At 54.9% G+C, this 18145-nt stretch overlaps 1 protein-coding gene across 1 annotated transcript in view; it reads right to left on the bottom strand.

The window, feature by feature from the left end:
* Positions 1-18145, bottom strand: part of SYT17 (synaptotagmin 17) — a 70624-nt gene that overhangs the window by 41118 nt on the left and 11361 nt on the right. Inside the window, exons 4-5 of the mRNA XM_062179977.1 lie at positions 17354-17502; positions 14972-15591 (exon numbers count right to left, since the gene is read on the bottom strand). Coding sequence (XP_062035961.1) covers positions 14972-15591; positions 17354-17502 — 769 coding nt within the window. The remainder of the gene's footprint in view (positions 1-14971; positions 15592-17353; positions 17503-18145) is intronic.

Here is an 18145-nt window from a genome sequence, read left to right as displayed (position 1 = left end):
ATGGCTTCAACTATGACATGAAACCTGCCATGAAAGCCTAGCAGGCATGCAGCTTTGCCTCCAGCCACCCCAAGCCCAAAGGAAGGACCAACAATGGTCAGGATTACACTCAGAGAGCATCCTCTCCCAGGGAGAAGCAGCACCAGCCAGGACAGCCCAGGGTGCTTCCAAGGAAGTGACTGGGAGAAGGGGAGAGCCTTGGAGACAGCAGTGTCCAGCCACAGCCTCCGCTGCCTCCTCCTCACTCCACCTCTGCAGAGACCTCTCTCTGTTCCTGCTGTCTCCCCAGCTCTTTCCCAACCCACATCCACCCCAATCGCCCTGCCTACAGATACCTAGAGAGCCAACCACATGACCAGTACATAGTAGGTGCTCAATAACTGTCCAGTGACTGGGCTAGTACAAAGGACACAGCAGTGACCAGGGCAAACAAGGTCCCTGGAATGGAGTTCAGGATAGTCACAATTCCTTCATAATGATCACGCTTTGTTAGCTAACTCGGCGATTATCTCATTAGCATGGTGGTGTGTGCCATGGGGAATAAGAAATGCTATGGGAATTGACCATCCAGAAGCACCTGCAGAAGTGGGGCTGAGATGAGATGAGGAGGAGGAGTAGGGGCTGGCAACAGTGGAGGAGTGGGAAGGCTGGGAGACACCCAAGTTGAAGGGAAAGATAGGTGAGCTCCTATTCCGCCTCCAGGTAAGGGGTGTGCACATCTCCTGCAGAGGAGGGAGCCACACAAGGCTTTATGAGTCACCTAATTCGTCTGTGCTTTTAAAAACCTCCTGCCTGGGGCTGGCCTTGTGGCACAGCAGGTCAAGCCACTGCTTGGGATGCCTGCATTCCATGGTGGAGCAGCAGTTCGAGTCCCAGCTGCTCCCCTTCTGATTCAGCTCCCTCCTAATGCACCTGGAAAGGCAGCGGAAGATGGGCCAAGAGCTGGGGTCCCTGCCACCCACGTGGGAGACCCGGATGGAGCTCCTGGCTCCTGGCTTCCGCCTGGCCCAGCACTGGCTGTTGCAGCCATTTGGGGAGTGAACGAGCAGATGGAAGATCTCTGTCTCACTCTGCCTTTTAAATAAATAAATCAAGCAAACCTCCTTCCTCTGATGACAGCTCTGTCTCACCTTCCAACTCCCTCTTCCATTCATGTGTAATTGTCCACTCTTCTGCACTTTAGGAAAAAAAAAATTGTGTATGTGATCATCTTCGCTTCTGTACATGAGAGACAAAGAGACCTGGATTGAGTTCCAGGCTCCTGGTTTTGGCCTGGCCCAGTCCTGGCTATTGTGGGCATTTAGAGAGTAAACCAGTGCACAGAAGATCTCATTCCATCTGTCTCTCTGGAATGAAAATAAACTTAAAAATTGGAGAAGAAAAAATAAAAGAAGAGATACAGACTCAGACCCCTGGGGGATGGAGCCAGGCACAGCAGTGATGCCGCCATGATCTAGGGGAACCCCAAGGGTTGGCGGCAGCACCACAGGGACATCTGTGATGACCCCGGCACTGGCGGACTGGCAGGGAAGATGGCCCCGGCCCCTCAGGGCTCACACTGCAGTAGAAGAACCAGACCAGGGAGAATCATTGTGCAATGACTGGCAGCAGGAAGTCCGGAAAAGACCTCTCTGAGATGCTGACTGAGTAAGGGAAGGAGGGAGCCACAGAGGAATCTGTGGGTAGGGCATGCCCAGGAGAGAGCAGCAAGTGCCAAGGCCGTGAGGCAGGGCCACGCTGGGTGTGCCTGAGAGGCAGTGTGGCTAGAGCACCTGCAAGGGAGGCCACCCACAGGGGAACGAGGCTGGGGGAGCAGTAGGGGTGGAGTCGTACTTCCCTTCCACGGTGAATGAGACAGGACACCCCGGGAGGGCTGGGAGCAGGGGAGGGGCCAGAGCTAAGATTTACTCTCCTGTACTCCTTGCTGCTCTGTCGAGAAGAACAAAGAGGGATGGGCTTGGGGGAGGGGATGAAGCAGGGTGACCCCTAAGGAGGGTGCTGGGTGACAGGTGCTGGTGGCCAGGCCCTGGTTGGAGGGGAGGAAGGGGTCTGATGTGGTTATAGTGTAGGACTCCTGGGTTCTGGGGGTACACGGTGGCACCACACAGACGGAGGAGCAATTCAGTTACCAGTGTGATGTCAGCCGGCAGTCCGGGCGGGGGCAGACCTAGGCCTGCACAGCTCAGGGTTGCCAAGGCTGCCACCCACTCGGGATGCCTAGGGATGCTGTAAAACATGGGATTCCAGGCCTTCCTGCAGCCAACGCCATCAGACCCTCAGGAGAGGGGCCTGATAATCAGCAATTCAGCGTTCTCCCCTTATGCCCGGTGGTGACAGCGACCTATGGTCCCCTGGCACCGTCCCATCTCACATCATCATAGGGAGAGTGCAACTACAGTGGATTTTTGATGTTTGTGGGCTGCTTACTCCATGAACGGGAGAGCTGGGCACTGGTGCGGTGCTGGGCACAGAGCAGCAAATGTGAACCCCACCCCAGGGAGCAGTCACCATGGAACACATCTTACGACTCTCGATTCGGTCACCTTCGGCCTAGGCTACGAGCCCCTCACTTACTCCTTTGTCCCCAAGTCCCACGCAGGGGTCGACACATGGGAAACCACCTCCACTCTGACGGGTTCACCAAATAAACGAATGAAAACCACAGCTGAAACTATGGCTGAGCATGCCACATGGAATGCTTGGTGCAGAAGATGTTGGTGATGGCGATGGCGATGGCGATGGCGATGGTGAACAATGTCACTGAGAGCTCCCTGCATGCCAGGCTCAGGGTGCCGAGTGCTTTTGCTTTAGTTTTCCAATTCACTTTCACAACGCCCCTCTGGAAGAGGCACCGTTACTACTCACGTGGTCCACGCGCGTTCCCAGGGGCACCGGCAGGTTCAGGCACGCGTCTGATGCTACACAGCACACAGGTGGCAGAGCTGGGATGAGAACTATAGATATGTATCTGGCCTTTGGACGTGGCTCCTGGTGCTCTGGAGAGTCCTACCATGTTCCAAGGAAGGAACAAGGCCAAGGTCAAGAGCGGATGCTTAGGATTTCAACATAGCCTCCTCCCTTGATGAACTTCATGGTCTTGGGCAAATTCCTCACACTTTTTGGGCCTCTGTGTCGTCAGCCATAAACCAGGATAATGGCAGTCCCTGGTGGCTTTCAAATTTAAATAGAAGCCACTAGAACAGTAGTCAGTTCCGGGGAAGCACCCAGCAAGAGCCGGCCTGTGGTTATTAGAGACCCAGGTCACACTTCCGGAAGGAATAGGGCTGGCTCTGACCTGAGGATTACTGGCTTGTGGGTCTTTGCTCTTGACCATGATATGGCACCACTGTATACACATGCCCAGCACCCTGTTCTTAGCGCCTAGGTCTCTGAGGGTCCACAAGGACATCTGAAATGACAGCTGCCGTGATCAGTGCTGTGATGGCAAAGGCTGGGCCCTCAGGGCACTCGGGGGCTCGGATCTCACGGCCATGGTCAGTTTCATATGCCACGGCTGACTGTACACTACCAGGGTGACATGATCCGGCTTGCAAAATTCCTGAAAATCTCACAACTGACCCGGCGCCCACTGGTGCCGGCACACTGCAGGAGACTGTGGCTTGGAGGTGGTCAGCAGCTCGCCTGGGCCCATGCCTTGAGTCGGGGACTATGCCAGGACTTGAACCCAGGTCTGTATGACTCCAGGGCCTGTGCCACCGCCGGGTAACATCGCTGGTGCAGCGGGAGGACCTGCCTGGAAGCCCTGACTCCAGTCCTGCTTCTGCTGTGTGGCTCTGGACAAGTCACTCGACCTTTCTCATCTGTGAGACAAAGAAGCTAGCTCCAATCATCTCTGTCTCGCCTTCCTGTTCAAGGGTACGTGTGGATGTCTAGAATGTAAAACCGACTTCGATGTCAAGAGGACGAAAACAGGGATTGCATGGGAAGAACCTTCTAGCGAACAGCTGTGTTGCAAGGCTCTGGCCTGGGTCCAGCTCTGACTGCGCAGCATTTGCACATACTCCACTGCTCACCACTACCTGGGGCAGCAGCAGTGTGAACGTACACACGGAGGCCAGGACTCCACCGAGAGGGCTCGTGGCCGACAGCAGCTCAGGGCAAGTCGGAGAGGGATTCTCATTAAAAAGCCGGCACTGGCCTTGTCAAGGGCCTTGCCTGTTACAGTGTCGGGCAGGGAGGGATCAACGGCAGAGTGCAGCCAGGATCTGTTTACCCGGCTGTTTTTAGCAGCTGCTAGGCAGGCTGGGGGCGGTTTATAACTCCAGGCAGTCTCCACAGTGCAGGCCCAATCAGCATAGAGCTCCTAGCGCCTCAAATGATCAACTATTTTTGCTTTTTTTTTTTTTTAAAGATTTATTTATTTATTTGAAAGGCAGAGTTACAAAGAGTCAGATGTGGAGGGAGGGAGAGAGGGAGGGAAGAAGGAAAGAAGGGAGAGAGGGAGGGAGGGAGGGAGGGAGAGAGGGAGAGAGAGGTCTTCCCTCTGTTGGTTCACTCCCCAGATGGCCGCAATGGCTGGAGCTGCGCCGATCTGAAGCCAGGAGCCAGGAGCTTCTTCTGGGTCTCCCACGTGGGCGCAGGGGCTTAGCTCATGGTGCCACAATGCTGGCCCCAGGAATGTTTTTAAAAAGACACTTTTGGCCGGCACTGTGGCTCACTAGGCTAATCCTCCACCTGCGGCACTGGTACTCCGGGTTCTAGTCCCGGTTGGGGCGCCAGTTCTGTCCCGGTTGCCCCCTCTTCCAAGCCAGCTCTCTGCTGTGGCCCAGGAAGGCAGTGGAGGATGGCCCAAGTGCTTGGGCCCTGCACCCACAAGGGAGACCAGGAGGAAGCACCTGGCTCCTGGCTTCGGATTGGCGCAGTGCCATCTGGGGGGTGAACCAATGGAAGGAAGACCTCTGTCTTTCTCACTAACTCTGCCTGTCAAAAAAAAAAAGACACTTTTTAGGGCATTTTTAGGTTCATAAAAAAAACTGAGAGGACGGTGCGGAGGGTTCTACTCCCTGCCCCCATACACAGCTCTCCCATTGTCAACATCTCCAAAGAGGGGTGCGTTTTGTGCAGTGGGTGTACTGTACCCTTGTGTCGTTATCACCTGAGGTCCACGGTTTACATTAGGGCGCTCCCTTGTCATTGTCCAGTCTGTGGGTTTTGACAAGTATGATGACATGTGTCCCTGCTTCTGTATCACAGAGTGGTTCCACTGGGACTTCTTTACAGATTTATTTATTTGAAAGACAGTGTCAGAGAGAAATCTTCTATCCAATGGTTCACTCTGCAAATGCCCACAACAGCCAGGCTAAAGCCAGGAGCCAAGAACTCCATCCCTGATTTCCCATTTGAATGGCAGGGGCCTTCGCACTTGGGCCATCTTCTGCTGTTTCCCCAGGTGCATCAGCAGGGAGCTGGATTGGAAGCAGAGCAGCCAGAAGCCGGCATTCCAAGCAGCAGCTTAACCTGTTGTGCCACAACCTCAGCCCCATTGGGACTTTTTTAAGAAAGCAAAAATAGGGGTCTGTGCTGTGGTGTAGTGGGTAAAGCCACTGCCTGCAATACTGACATCCCGTATGGGCACCAGTTCAAGACCTGGCTGCTCCAATCCAGCTCTCTGCTGTGGCCTGGGAAAGCAGTAGAAGATGGCCCAAGTGCTTGGGCCCCTGCACCCATGTGGGAGACCCAGAAGAAGCTCCTGGATCCTGGCTTCGGATTGGTGCAGCTCCAGCCATTGCGGCCATCTGGGGAGTGAACCAAGAGAGGGAAGACCTCTCTTTCCCTCTCTCCCTCCCTGGAGCACAACCACAATGTAGGCACCTGCCCCAGACCCTGGCCCTGACCTCAGCCCTCTGCTGAGCTTCCTGTGGGTGGCCCTGGGGGTCCTCTCTGTGTCTATGGGTAGGCTACAGTGAGCTCCCCAGCAGGATGAAGCTCCAACTACAGCCAGTGGCAACCTGCGTGATAACACACCTTTTACTGGTCTCATCTCCCCCAAGCAAAATGCCTGCCCTGAAACCTTTGCCTGGAGATCTGCTTCCCAGGCAGCCCAAGTGAGGATGCTGGACAACATTCTGTGGGTCGGCGCACACCACAGAGGAGGGTGACATGCACAGACCCCGCCTCCCAAGCCACAGGATTCTGGATTCTAGGCCTCAAAGCTCTGAGAGTTTTTCATTTGCACTCGGCTTACAGGAATTTTCAGAAACATTAATATCCAGCCTGCCAGTGTGCAAATATCACTCTTGATGAAACACATTTTCTTCTTTTGGACCTAAATCAAACATGTCTCTCCAGTGAGCAAGCTGGCTTTGCAATACATGATGTGACACGCTGGCGAGGGCCAGAGGTATCGCCACGGACTTCTGAGAGCACTCCGGCTTAAGCATCCTCCTTCCAGAAGGGCTGCAGAAGACACAGTCCTAATGGCAGCCATGCATGGGGTGGACCCTGCACACCAAGCACACAGGAGCCGTCACCCAGCCGGCCAGCGCGTGCAGAGCGAATCGCCAGGCCCAAGTCTGTCCAGCTCACATGACCAAGCCCTTCCCACTCTCCACCATCACCCGAGGCTGCTCAGAGTGAGGCTCAGGGCTCTCCCGCATTACGATTTCCCAGTGCTCTGGCTCAAGTGCAAGTTCACAGGCCTCTGCCCGAGAATCAGTAAGGATGAGGTCTGGGGATCCCCACAGTTACGGTTCCCAGGCGGCTGAGACGCCAGTTAAAGAGAACAACCTCGGCCGTGGGAACCCTGGATTTGCAGGGCCTGTCTGCGGCCCCCGATGCTGGAATTCCACGTCCCAGGGCTGGTCCTCAGCCTCAAAGACTCTGCCTTCAAGCTGCATCCCAGAGCTGACCGCCCAGCACCTCCGCGGTCTCACCCACCACCTCCTCTTGCCTCGAGACCACAGCAATGACTCCGACCTGGTGCTGCCGCCTCCTTCTGTCCTTTGCTCCCCGACATTTCCTTATGAACATTTCCAACTGCAGAAAAGCTGCACAGTGGACACCCTCAGATACAGCACCCCAAGTCTACAATGAACAGTGACCGATAATCCTACGGTCATTTTTTCAATGATATCTTTGCTTTCCTGCATATCTCCCTCTCACAAGTTTTTGAATGCATTTCCACTTAGGTTGCAGGCATTAGCACACTCTTCCTTACCCCCATTCAGGCTGCCACAGCTGGGCAGCTTATAAACACCAAAATCGTACTTCTCACAGTTCTGAATGCGAGAAGTTCAAGATCAAGGCATCTGCAGACTCAGTGTCCGATGAAGGCCCAGTCCTCACCTCTCACTTTGCCCTCACCTGGCAGAACAGACGAGGTAACTCTCTTGGTGTTTTTTTTAATAAGGGCACTAATTCCCATACCTGGAGACTCTGCCCTCCTGACCATCCTAAAAGGCCTCGCCTCTTTAACACCGTCAACCTCGGGGTTAGAAGGTCAACAGATAAATCAGGAGGGGCACCAACGTGCAGCTCACAGCACTGCTAAATCCTTCAACAGGCAGCTCGCGAATCAGAGCTTGATGTGTATTGATAGTGGGGTTTTAAAATTAAGTTTATATAGGGCCGGCGCTGTGGCTCAACAGGCTAATCCTCCGCCTAGTGGCACGGGCACACCGGGTTCTAGTCCCGGTCGGGGCGCCGGATTCTGTCCCGGTTGCCCCTCTTCCAGGTCAGCTCTCTGCTGTGGCCAGGGAGTGCAGTGGAGGATGGCCCAAGTGCTTGGGCCCTGCACCCGCATGGGAGACCAGGAGAAGCACCTGGCTCCTGGCTTCGGATCAGCACGATGCGCCAGCCGCAGCAGCCATCGGAGGGTGAACCAACGGCAAAAAGGAAGACCTTTCTCTCTCTCACTATCCACTCTGCCTGTCTAAAATAAAAAAAAAAAAAGTTTATATATAGTAAAATGCACAGCCCGGAGCAGTACCAGAGGAATCCTGACGCGTGCACACACCTCCACAGGTGCTTCCCAAATTCTGTGAGTCTCCAACAGGGCATGGGGCACGGGAGCTCGCCTCCACCTCGCCCTTCCCTGCCCAAGCTACAGGAACTCAAGAGGGAAGGAGCTACTCCACCCTCAATACTGTGATGACTCCAAAAGAGTTGATTAAAGGCACACCTGTCTATCCGTGTCCACAGCAGCACGGTTCACAATTGCCAAGATAGGAACAACTCAAGTGTCTACCCATGGGTACATGAGTGTACAAACAAAATCAATCTCTCTCTCTCTCTCTCTCTCTCTCTCACACACACACACACACACACTGGAATATTATTCAGCCTCAAAAAGGAAGGAAATGCTGGCACACTACAACGTGGATGACCCTTAAGGACATTATGCTACGGGAGAGGAGCCAGTCACAAGACAAGCACTGTGTGATTCCACCTGCATGAGGCACCCGCAGGAGTCAAATGTATGGAGGCAGGGAGCGGAGTGGCGGCTGCCAGGGGCAAGGGAAGGGGAGTGAGAATTACTGCTTAAGGGGGACAGAGTTTCAGTCCTGCAAGATGAGGAGCTCTGGAGATGGACGGTGGTGCTGACTGTACAACCATGCAAATGTACTGAACACCCCAGAACCGCACGCTTAAAAATGGTCCAGGTGGCAAATTTAATAAAAAGAGTAGAGCCTAGGCATATATCCCCTCTAGGTGGGGATTCAGTCACTTGCATGAGCAGAGTTTCTCAAACAGCCTGTGTCATTCCATGCCCAAGTCCATCACCTCTCACACTTCATACTTCTGTATCATTGTTTCTATTACCTTCTGGCCAAATCTTATCAATGAGACCAAAATAAAGTCATAGCCCCATTGGCTGCCGACTTCCTGAATGCCAAGATCAAAGATGCACTGTGCAAAGGCACAGGACAGATGGGACATTCTGCTAAAGAATGCTCAGAGGCTGGCCCTGCAAGCCACCTGTTCATCTTCCACACGGGTTCCCTAAGGCACAGAAGGTAGAAATGGACCACAGCAGCTCCTCTGTCCCCGTCCACCATTAAGACAGGCCAAAGCAAGAACTTGGAGCATTTTGGCTCCACATTTTCACATTCAACTGATTCAACACCTTTGCATTCAACTGACCAGCCAGTTTGGGGAAGACAGACACTAGCTTCTAATGAAAATCGGCAATGACAGACACACACACTTGCACGGCCTCACGGCACTGTGTGAGTTTTCAGTCTCCCACCCAGGCCTTTTTTCCTGATCTGATTCTGCGTGTGGGACCAGTAACTCCTTTCCCACAAACGGAATGAAAACCAAAGCGACTACTCAGATGCCTGGTCCTCAGGCTTTCTGCTCCTTTGCTCCTCCCTCACCCCAAGCATTGTAGCCCTCCTGAAAAGCCCTCCTCACCTGCAGGGACCAGCCTGGCTTTCATCTTAGCTCTCGATGGAGACTGCTGCTGCACCCCTATGTGCATTTGCCCTTCGTCCACAGCAGGGTTGCTCAAGCTTTGTGCTACTGGGGTGTGTGTGTGTGTGTGTGTGTGTCCTGTGCACTGTAGGAGGCTTTGCAGCATCCCTGGTCTCCACCTACTCAATGCCAATACCACTAGAGTGTTACAGGAGCTATGGGGAGGCTGTGGCCACCCAGCTGACAATCAGATTCCCCGCTCTGGTTCCCAGACCATGACTGGCTGACCCGGGGGTACAGAGGGCTATGTGTCCCTTGTCTTGAGGAGGGACAACCCCAGCACATGTCTGTGAACAGGCGCCACTGGCCACTGTGGGCCAGGCTAAGGCTGGTTCTGACTTAAGGCCACATCCTCACTGGACTCTTTCCTCTTTTACCCAACCTGATTCATTTTCCCCCTTGTAGGCTTTTCATGTCCTGGGGTGGGTTGACTTGTGTCCTCCAGAAAGACGTGATCAAATGCTACCCACCCTCCCCTCCAAGCACCTCCAAATGGGACCTTCTCAGGAACAGAGTAGAAGCAATGACTTAAGTGTCATGAGGTCATCCTGGGGTAGGGTGGGTCCCAGTCCAACATGACCAGTATCCTTATGAGAAGGGACGCAGGGAGGAGAAGGCCTGGGGACAGCAGAGACTAAAGAAGTGTGGCTGCAAGCCAGGGATGGTTAGAGATTTCCAGCAAAGTGTCAGAGGACATGGAGAAGCTAGGGAAGGCATCTTCCCTATTGGTTTCAGAAAGAACGTGGCCATGGAAACACCTGGACCTTGGCTTTCTAGCATCCAGGACTGTGAGACGACAGAACTCTTGTCCGTGGTGCTGGCATATATAGGGCAGCCCCAGGAAACTCATCCATGCCCAAATCCCCGACCGGGGCCCTGCTTCTAGGGAACCTAGCCTAAGGCAACTCAAAGAGCAGAGATTCCAGGGTAAGCACGAGAGAAGCACAAGGCGTCCATTCTTCCCTCAGTAGCATTTCCATGAGTCTTTCTCTGCAGGAGCTTCTTGTCCCACTAAGTATGAGTCCGGTATTCAGACAGAGATGCTGTTCTGACTTGGAAAGGGTCAAAGGGGTCGGCGCTGTGGCAAAGAAGGTTAAGCCTCTGCCTGTAGCGCCAGCATCCCATATGGGCATGGGTTCGAGTCCAGGCTGCTCCACTTTTTCTTTTTTTTTTTTATTTTTATTAATCTCTCTCTCTCTTTTTTTTTTTTTTTTTTTTTTTGACAGGCAGAGTGGACAGTGAGAGAGAGACAGAGAGACAGAGAGAAAGGTCTTCCTTTACCTTTGGTTCACCCTCTAATGGCCGCTGCGGCCAGCGCACTGCGGCCGGCGCACCGCGTTGATCTGAAGCCAGAGCCAGGTGCTTCTCCTGGTCTCCCATGGGGTGCAGGGCCCAAGCACTTGGGCCATCCTCCACTGCACTCCCAGGCCACAGCAGAGAGCTGGCCTGGAAGAGGGGCAACCGGGACAGAATCCGGCGCCCCGACTGGGACTAGAACCCGGTGTGCCGGCGCCGCAAGGCGGAGGATTAGCCTAGTGAGCCGCAGCTCCAGCCTTGCTCCACTTCTGATGCAGCTGCTTGCTGATGCCCTGGGAAAGCAGTGGAAGATGGCCCAAGTGCTTGGGCCCCTGCACCCAGAAGAAGCTCCTGGCTCTCAAATTGGCCTCAACTCTGGCCACTGTAGCCATTTGGGGAGTGAACCAGCAAATGGAAGATCGCTCAGTGTCTGCCTCTCCCTCTCTTCTGAACAAAATAAACAAATCTTAAAAAGGGGGTGGGGCATGAGAGTGTGCTCCCCCAAGGGTTCATGTGCTAGGAGTTTGTTGAGGGGTGGTAGAACCTTTAAGAGGTGGGGCTTAGTGGGAGGTGGCACCGGCCCCTCCCACACTCTGGCTCCCCATCTCTCCATGTGATCTCTCCCCTTCCCAGCCTCTTTCCTCTACAAAGTACAGAAAACAGGAAGACAAAGACTCTAAGCGGCCTCCAAGGCTGATTTCATCCACGTGTAAAGCGCTCACGTGGAATACACTGCCCCCACTCCCAGGCCCGCCCAGATGCCCGTGAACTCTCCTAATGCGTGTCCCAGATCGGAGGACTAACTCAGCCCCCAATCTGGCCCTGCCAAGTGGTTTTCAGGGGCACATCTGTCCATTCTTAATAAAACAAGCCTCCACTCCACCTGCCCCCCTGCATGGGGCACGCGGCTACCCTTTGCTATTTACAAACCTGTCTCCGCCATGAGACGAAAATGACGTGATATTCAGTAGATTAATCTGCACAGAGATCCCTGGCACATCATGCAAACTCAAGAAAAAAAAATGCATGAGTCAGAGAAAAAAAAAAGAGTAACAAGGAGAGGTGAAGAGGAAGAACACATATCTCTCGATCCACGTGACTCTCCCATAAATAGCCATGAGCCCTCATAGAAAAACCCCATCTCCGTGAGGAAGGAGGCACAGGAGGAGTTCACGGCCCCGATGTGAGAGTCAAGACCACGGCGACAGGAATTAACAGCCACAATCTATGTGACAACCGCACCAGCAACGAGGTGAGATGCCCCGAGTGACAGACGAGTGCAAACCAGGTGCACGATCCCAGGGTTCCCCTGCTGGAAAGATTTCAGCCGTGTGCATGCTCCTGGCTCTCAGAGGCACCCCAAGCCCCCCTGGGAATGGAAGGCATTGCCTGCAGTTCACAGGAAAGATGAGAAGCCAGCCCTCCTGCGCTGGACAAACCTGCTCCCACAGTGACACGAGCCAGGCCCGGCCACCCCTCCTCAGAGGGATAGGGACCCAGCAGTCCTGAGCTAAGCTCAGCTCCTCTGCTCCCAGAGGGCACAGCAGCAGGACCCAGCACAAACCCTCCCCAGGAACCGACTTTCCCATGATGGGATCATCCTGATGTAACTACTGCAATTGTGGCTGGAAAACTAGGCGCTGAAGGCTTTCTCTGAATAAGCCCAGCACGGGAGACGTCCCCTCCCAGCACCGGAGCTGGTCGTGGTTGACGCCTCACGTGGAATCATCACCTCCACACTCGCCATGTCCAGCCTCCCCAGAGGCGGCCAATGGGGCCACCTGATCCTGAACTGTAGCCTCCAAACTGTAAGCTGGAATAAACCTTTTCTTTCTCAAGAAGCTCCTCTTGGGTATTTTAAAGTAATGAACAGCAAACGAATACAGGAGGGGTGAGAAGGTGAGGTCCAAGCCCATTGCCCTCACATGTCACGCTCACGGCTCCCCGTGAGAAGGCATCTCCCATGGCTGTGTCTGCACCGGTCCATCCCCTGGGACAAGGCAGGAGAGAAAAACGACAGTGATGTGCCAGGAAGGCTTTGTGGCAACAGTGACATCTGTGCAAAGACCCAAAGAAGGCGAGGTGTGCGGATGCCTGGGCTGTGTCTCCAGGGCCTTCCATTGTGGGCAAGTAGGGAGCTTGGCAAGATAAGCCTGAGTTTGATCAGTGGGTCTCCCTGTTTAAACTGCAAGTTTCTAGATGGTTGAGAGACGGAAACTCCTTAAAAACCAAAGGAAGACACACACCATGCACCCAACATATCCTGATTGCGCGGTGGGAAGAGCCATCAGCCTGGGGACCTGGCCCTGATGCCGGGGTGCGATGCTGGGAGACCCTGCCAGTATGGAGGTCACCACCTCCTCACCCTCACCACTGACCACCTGATGGTCGGCCGCCGGCCCCTGCCTTATTTTGCACGTGTCAATGTCAGAGGTCTCTCTGGCAGGAGGTGCCATTCCTAACAGCCCTCAATGACCACTAGGAGTTGGGTTACAAAGGGGTACAAATGCCCCAGCTCCTTGGCCCCTCTGTGACAGTGGCTTCCCGTGGTCTCCCAGCTTCCCCACAGGTTTTAGGTCAGGTTGCCCGTGGAGGCAGCCAGGCCGATACCAACACATCCCTTATAGGACCTTCCCGGTGTTTTCTACCACAGTGTTGCCTCCCTAATGAACGACTTCCCTTGTCTCAGAGGCTCTTTGGGGAAAACCCAAACTAGGAAAGGGACAATCTCCTAACATCCGAGACGGCCCCCACCCCGACTCCGGCCCTCGGCCCTGACACTGGAACAGTTCCTCCAGCTGTGTTTAAAACCTGCGTTCTCAAAAGGAGTGGAGCCCAGCTCCGGAAGTCCCTAGTGTATGTGTTTATTACCAAACACTCCTGCCTTCATCACCCAGGTCTGCTGCTCACAGCCCAATGGCCCACACACACCCCCCCTGGCTACCTGCGTTCCCAGCATCCCTCTGCCCACCACACCTCCCACTGGCTACCTATGCTCCCCACACCCCTCTGCCCACCACACCTCCCACTGGCTACCTGCGCTTAGCACCCCTCTGCCCATACACACCTCCCACTGGCTACCTGCGCTCCCAGCATCCCTCTGCCCACCACACCTCCCACTGGCTACCTGTGCTCCCAGCATCCCTCTGCCCATACACACCTCCCACTGGCTACCTGCGCTCCCAGCATCCCTCTGCCCATACACACCTCCCACTGGCTACCTGCGCTCCCAGCATCCCTCTGCCCACCACACCTCCCACTGGCTACCTGTGCTCCCAGCATCCCTCTGCCCACCACACCTCCCACTGACTACCTGCGCTCCCAGCATCCCTCTGCCCATACACACCTCCCACTGGCTACCTGCGCTCCCAGCATCCCTCTGCCCACCACACCTCCCACTGGCTACCTGTGCTCCCAGCATCCCTCTGCCCACCACACCTCCCACTGACTACCTGCGCTCCCAGCATCCCTCTGCCCACCACACCTCCCACTGACTACCTGCGCTCCCAGCATCCCTCTGCCCACCACACCTCCCACTGGCTACCTGTGCTTAGCACCCCTCTGCCCATACACACCTCCCACTGGCTACCTGCGCTCCCAGCATCCCTCTGCCTACAGCACGTGCACGCTTAGGCTCCAACACACAGCGAGGCCTGACAGCTCCTGGCGACACCGCCTGGCCCGTGGGTGGCTTTCTAAGCAGCCCTGGGCTGGCAGGGGGAAGGACGCCAATAGAACAATTGATTTGCCTGCAAAGCATCCATGCCCCATCTTGTTCTCTAGCCTGCACCGTTCTTCTCCCTGTCAAATCAATTCCTGAAAGCCAAAGTGACTGATAGCCACACTCCCGATTAAATCACCCAGCACCGATGGCATACAGCCTCCCAGGGAGGCAGCGGGGTCGGGGTTACACACGGCCCACGTGACAGTAAACTTCGCAGGATCACAGGGGCGCGTGCCATACACAGCCGAGTCGGAACAAGGCCTGGTCGAGTGACCCATGTCCTGGCTCGTGTCCTCTGGCCGTCCATGATGATATCATCAGGGGATACTGGATAAACAGAGCACAGGGACTCTCTGCTGCACTTTTGCCACTTCTTGTGGGTCAAAAATTATTTCAAAATTACACAATCATCACATCCCCCTCCCCCAACATGCTGTTTCAATAGTAGAAGAAAGATAGAAATCACCCTCTTTCTCTTGGGCTCCCAGGAGGAGATGTGGCCAGCCCAGCACTTACCTGGGAGCTGGGGATCAGCGCCTTCCACCAGTGCCCGCCCTTCACCAGGTCAACTTCGCACAAGGGCACGGACACTTTGCCGATGACACAGTGGCGCGAGAACTTGTCGAAATCCACCACGGTGAGCAGCAGGGTCCTCCTCTGGGCTTCCAGGAAGGGGATGTCGAAGGTGTAGCGCTCCTCGAACACGGGCTTCTGCGTCTTGCGCTTGACCCCCGTCTGCTTCGAGTTCTTCTGGTCGGGCAGGAGGCAGATCTTGACGTAGGGGTTGGAGTGCGCCATGTCCTGGCGCGAGCCGTCATGGGAGATGGGGGGTGGCAGGTCCCGGGCTTCGATCACCCTCACGGTGAGGTGGTTATGCAGCAGGTCGTACTGGGTGCTGAAGTGCAGCATGCCCAGCTGGTACTTGGACAGGATCTCCTCGTCCGTCAGGGAGTCCACGTCGTCACTGCTGGAGTCCAGCGAGTAGAGCCGGGGCTCGAACTTCCGGAAATAGTCGTCGGGGGCATAGGTCCGTCTGAGCACCGAGGGCTGGATGGGCTCCTTCTTGGCGCTGAGCACGCCGAACTCAATGGGTTTGATGTCGATGAGCGGGGAGCTGGGGCGTCTCGACTCCAGACCTAGGCAATGGCCAGAAATAACAGTGAACAGGGCCGCGTTGGGACGGGCCCGGCCACGCTGATGAGCCTGGCCACTCTGGGACGGACAAGCCCGGCTACACTGAGATGAGCCTGGCCACTCTGGGATGGGCCTGGCCATGCTGGGACAGGCCGGCCACGCTGGGACAAGCCTGGCCATGTGGTCACAGACCCTCCCATTGTTCCCTATGCTTCTTGGGCTCGCCACGCTTTGAAATAGACTTGCCTCTCTGTATCCACTGGGGGTCTGGTTCCAGGACTCCAGAGTATACCAAAACCTGCCCACACTCGACTCTCCAGGTCCTGACAGAAAAGGCGGGGGCAGGGGAGGGGGGAGAGGCTGTGGCCAGTGCCTTGGCTTAGTAGGTTAAGCCTCTGCCTGCAGCGCTGGCATCCCATATGGGCACTGGTTCTAGTCCCGGCTGCTCCTCTTCCTATCCGGTTTCCTGCTATGGCCTGGGAAAGCACTAGAAGATGGCCCAAGTCCTTGGGCCCCTGCACCTGCATGGGAAACCCAGAAGAAGCTCCTGGCTTTGGATTGGCCCAACTCTGGCTGTTGCGGCCATCTGGGGTGTGAACCAGAGGATGGAAGACCTTTCTCTCTGTCTCTTTCTCTTTCTGTAGCCCTACCTCTCAAATAAATAAATAAAATCTTTTTTAAAAAATGGGGGAGGGCTAGCATTTCCTCAGAACCCACACATCACAGGCTGTCAATCACCTCTAGGGTCCTTATGGTGCCTACGCCATGTAAATGCTACGTGGGCCATTGTCACATTTACTGCTTAGGGAACAGTGACAAGGAAGAAGATTTGTGCGTGTTCAGCACAGGTGCGACTTTCCAGCTGTGTGGATCCGAGGATACAGAGGGCGGGGGGCACCCCAGGAGTATTTGTTCTGCGAGAGGTGGACATCGCTGTCACCCACATCCCGGACTGCTGCTGTTCTGAAGGGACCGAGTGTGCGAAGCCATTCATCTGCCCGATCCCTTGGGTCAGAGAACCTTTTAATAAGGGGATCTTCCAAAAGTTCCTGGAAAATATTGTGATAACAACGTCTGGATTGCAAAATGCTTTGCTTGAAAATGAATTCTTCTTTTAATTGTATTTTCCAGCAACTTTCTGAAGTCTGGCTGTATATCCCAAAGGCTACCACTTGGACAAGTAACCAACAGAACGTTTGAGGAAGCCGATCGAAGTTCTCTTTCCTCTCCCACGCTATCTTCAAAGTTCAGCGTGTATTTTATACTAGCAGCCCTTCTGGTCGGGCACCAGCTCTGATTGGGTGCCCACCAGCTCCTTTCTCCTCTCCACCCAAATCACCTAGGACCCCAAATGTGACCCCTAAATACATTTTGTTTAGGTACAAAAGCAAGGGAACATGATACAAAAACCCAGGTCGTGAGTTTCTCTCTAGAAAGACAGGGCCACCCTAGATCCCCAATACACAGGGCTGGGGCTGGGTAGCAGCCATAAAGGTCCGGTTAGCCACAGTCTCCACCCTGCCCTGTGTAACTCCCCAGGCACAGTATCAGCTGCGTCAGAGCGACATTGGTCCATGTCCAATCCTCTGTATGTGACAGTGATGACAAACGATGTCAAGGTGATCAAAATGGTTATCAGTGAAGGCAGAAACCTCGCCTCCTCCTCCCCAGCAACAGCCCCGCCCCTCACGGTTACCCCTCCCCCAGGACACCACCGGTCTTGGAGAAGCAGCCAGGGCCCCAGGGCCCCAGCAGAGGGCTTACTTGAGATCCTCCGGGTCAGGCTGTACGTGGACTTGGATGTGTCTGAGGATGAGCGTCTCCCATCCGGGGAGTTGGTCCGTGGGGTCAGGGGGACATCACTGGCCGTGTGGACAGAGTCACCGTCCTTGTCACTGCTCCGGCTGGCCATCCTGAAGGAGAAGGGGAGGCCTCAGTGGCTGTCAAGGGAACCCCAGGGCCTGGCCTCTTGGTCCCTAGGAAGGTGCAACCCACAAGGACACTGTGCTCGGGCCCATGTCCTACAACTTCCAACAATGTCCATTTGAGACAATGTGGGGCTTAGCGCTGCGGCACAGCGGGTGGAGTCACTGCCTACAGCGCCGCATCCCACATGAACGCTGGTTCGAGTCCTGGCTGCTCCTCTTCCCCTCCGGGTCTGTGCTAATGTGCCTGGAAGGGCAGCAGATGATGGCCCAAGTCCCTGGGCCCCTGCCACCCACATGGGAGACCCGCATAGAGTCCCAGGCTCCTGGTGTCAGCCTGGCCCAGCTCCACTGCAACCATCTGTGCAGGGAAAGACAGAAAATCTCTCCCTCTTTCCCTTCTGCCTTTCAAAGAAATAAAAATAAACCTTTAACAATAAAGAATTAGCACGGGAATCCTTAAACTCTCCACGAAGTCTTATGTTTTGTACAAAATGTGAAATGCCTTGAAGGATTAGTCCCCCCCCCACCCCCGTTTTCAACAATCTGTTAAAGGATTCGCACACTGTCAAAAGCTGGGGTTGGGTGGAGGGCTGTGCAATGTTAGGTTGCTGCCACGTGGGGGCGCCAC

Source organism: Lepus europaeus, chromosome 21 (assembly GCF_033115175.1).
Source record: "Lepus europaeus isolate LE1 chromosome 21, mLepTim1.pri, whole genome shotgun sequence".
Classification (NCBI taxonomy): Eukaryota; Metazoa; Chordata; class Mammalia; order Lagomorpha; family Leporidae; genus Lepus; species Lepus europaeus.
Note: the sequence above shows the minus strand (reverse complement) of the source record. Positions and strands in the feature narration are given on the sequence as shown.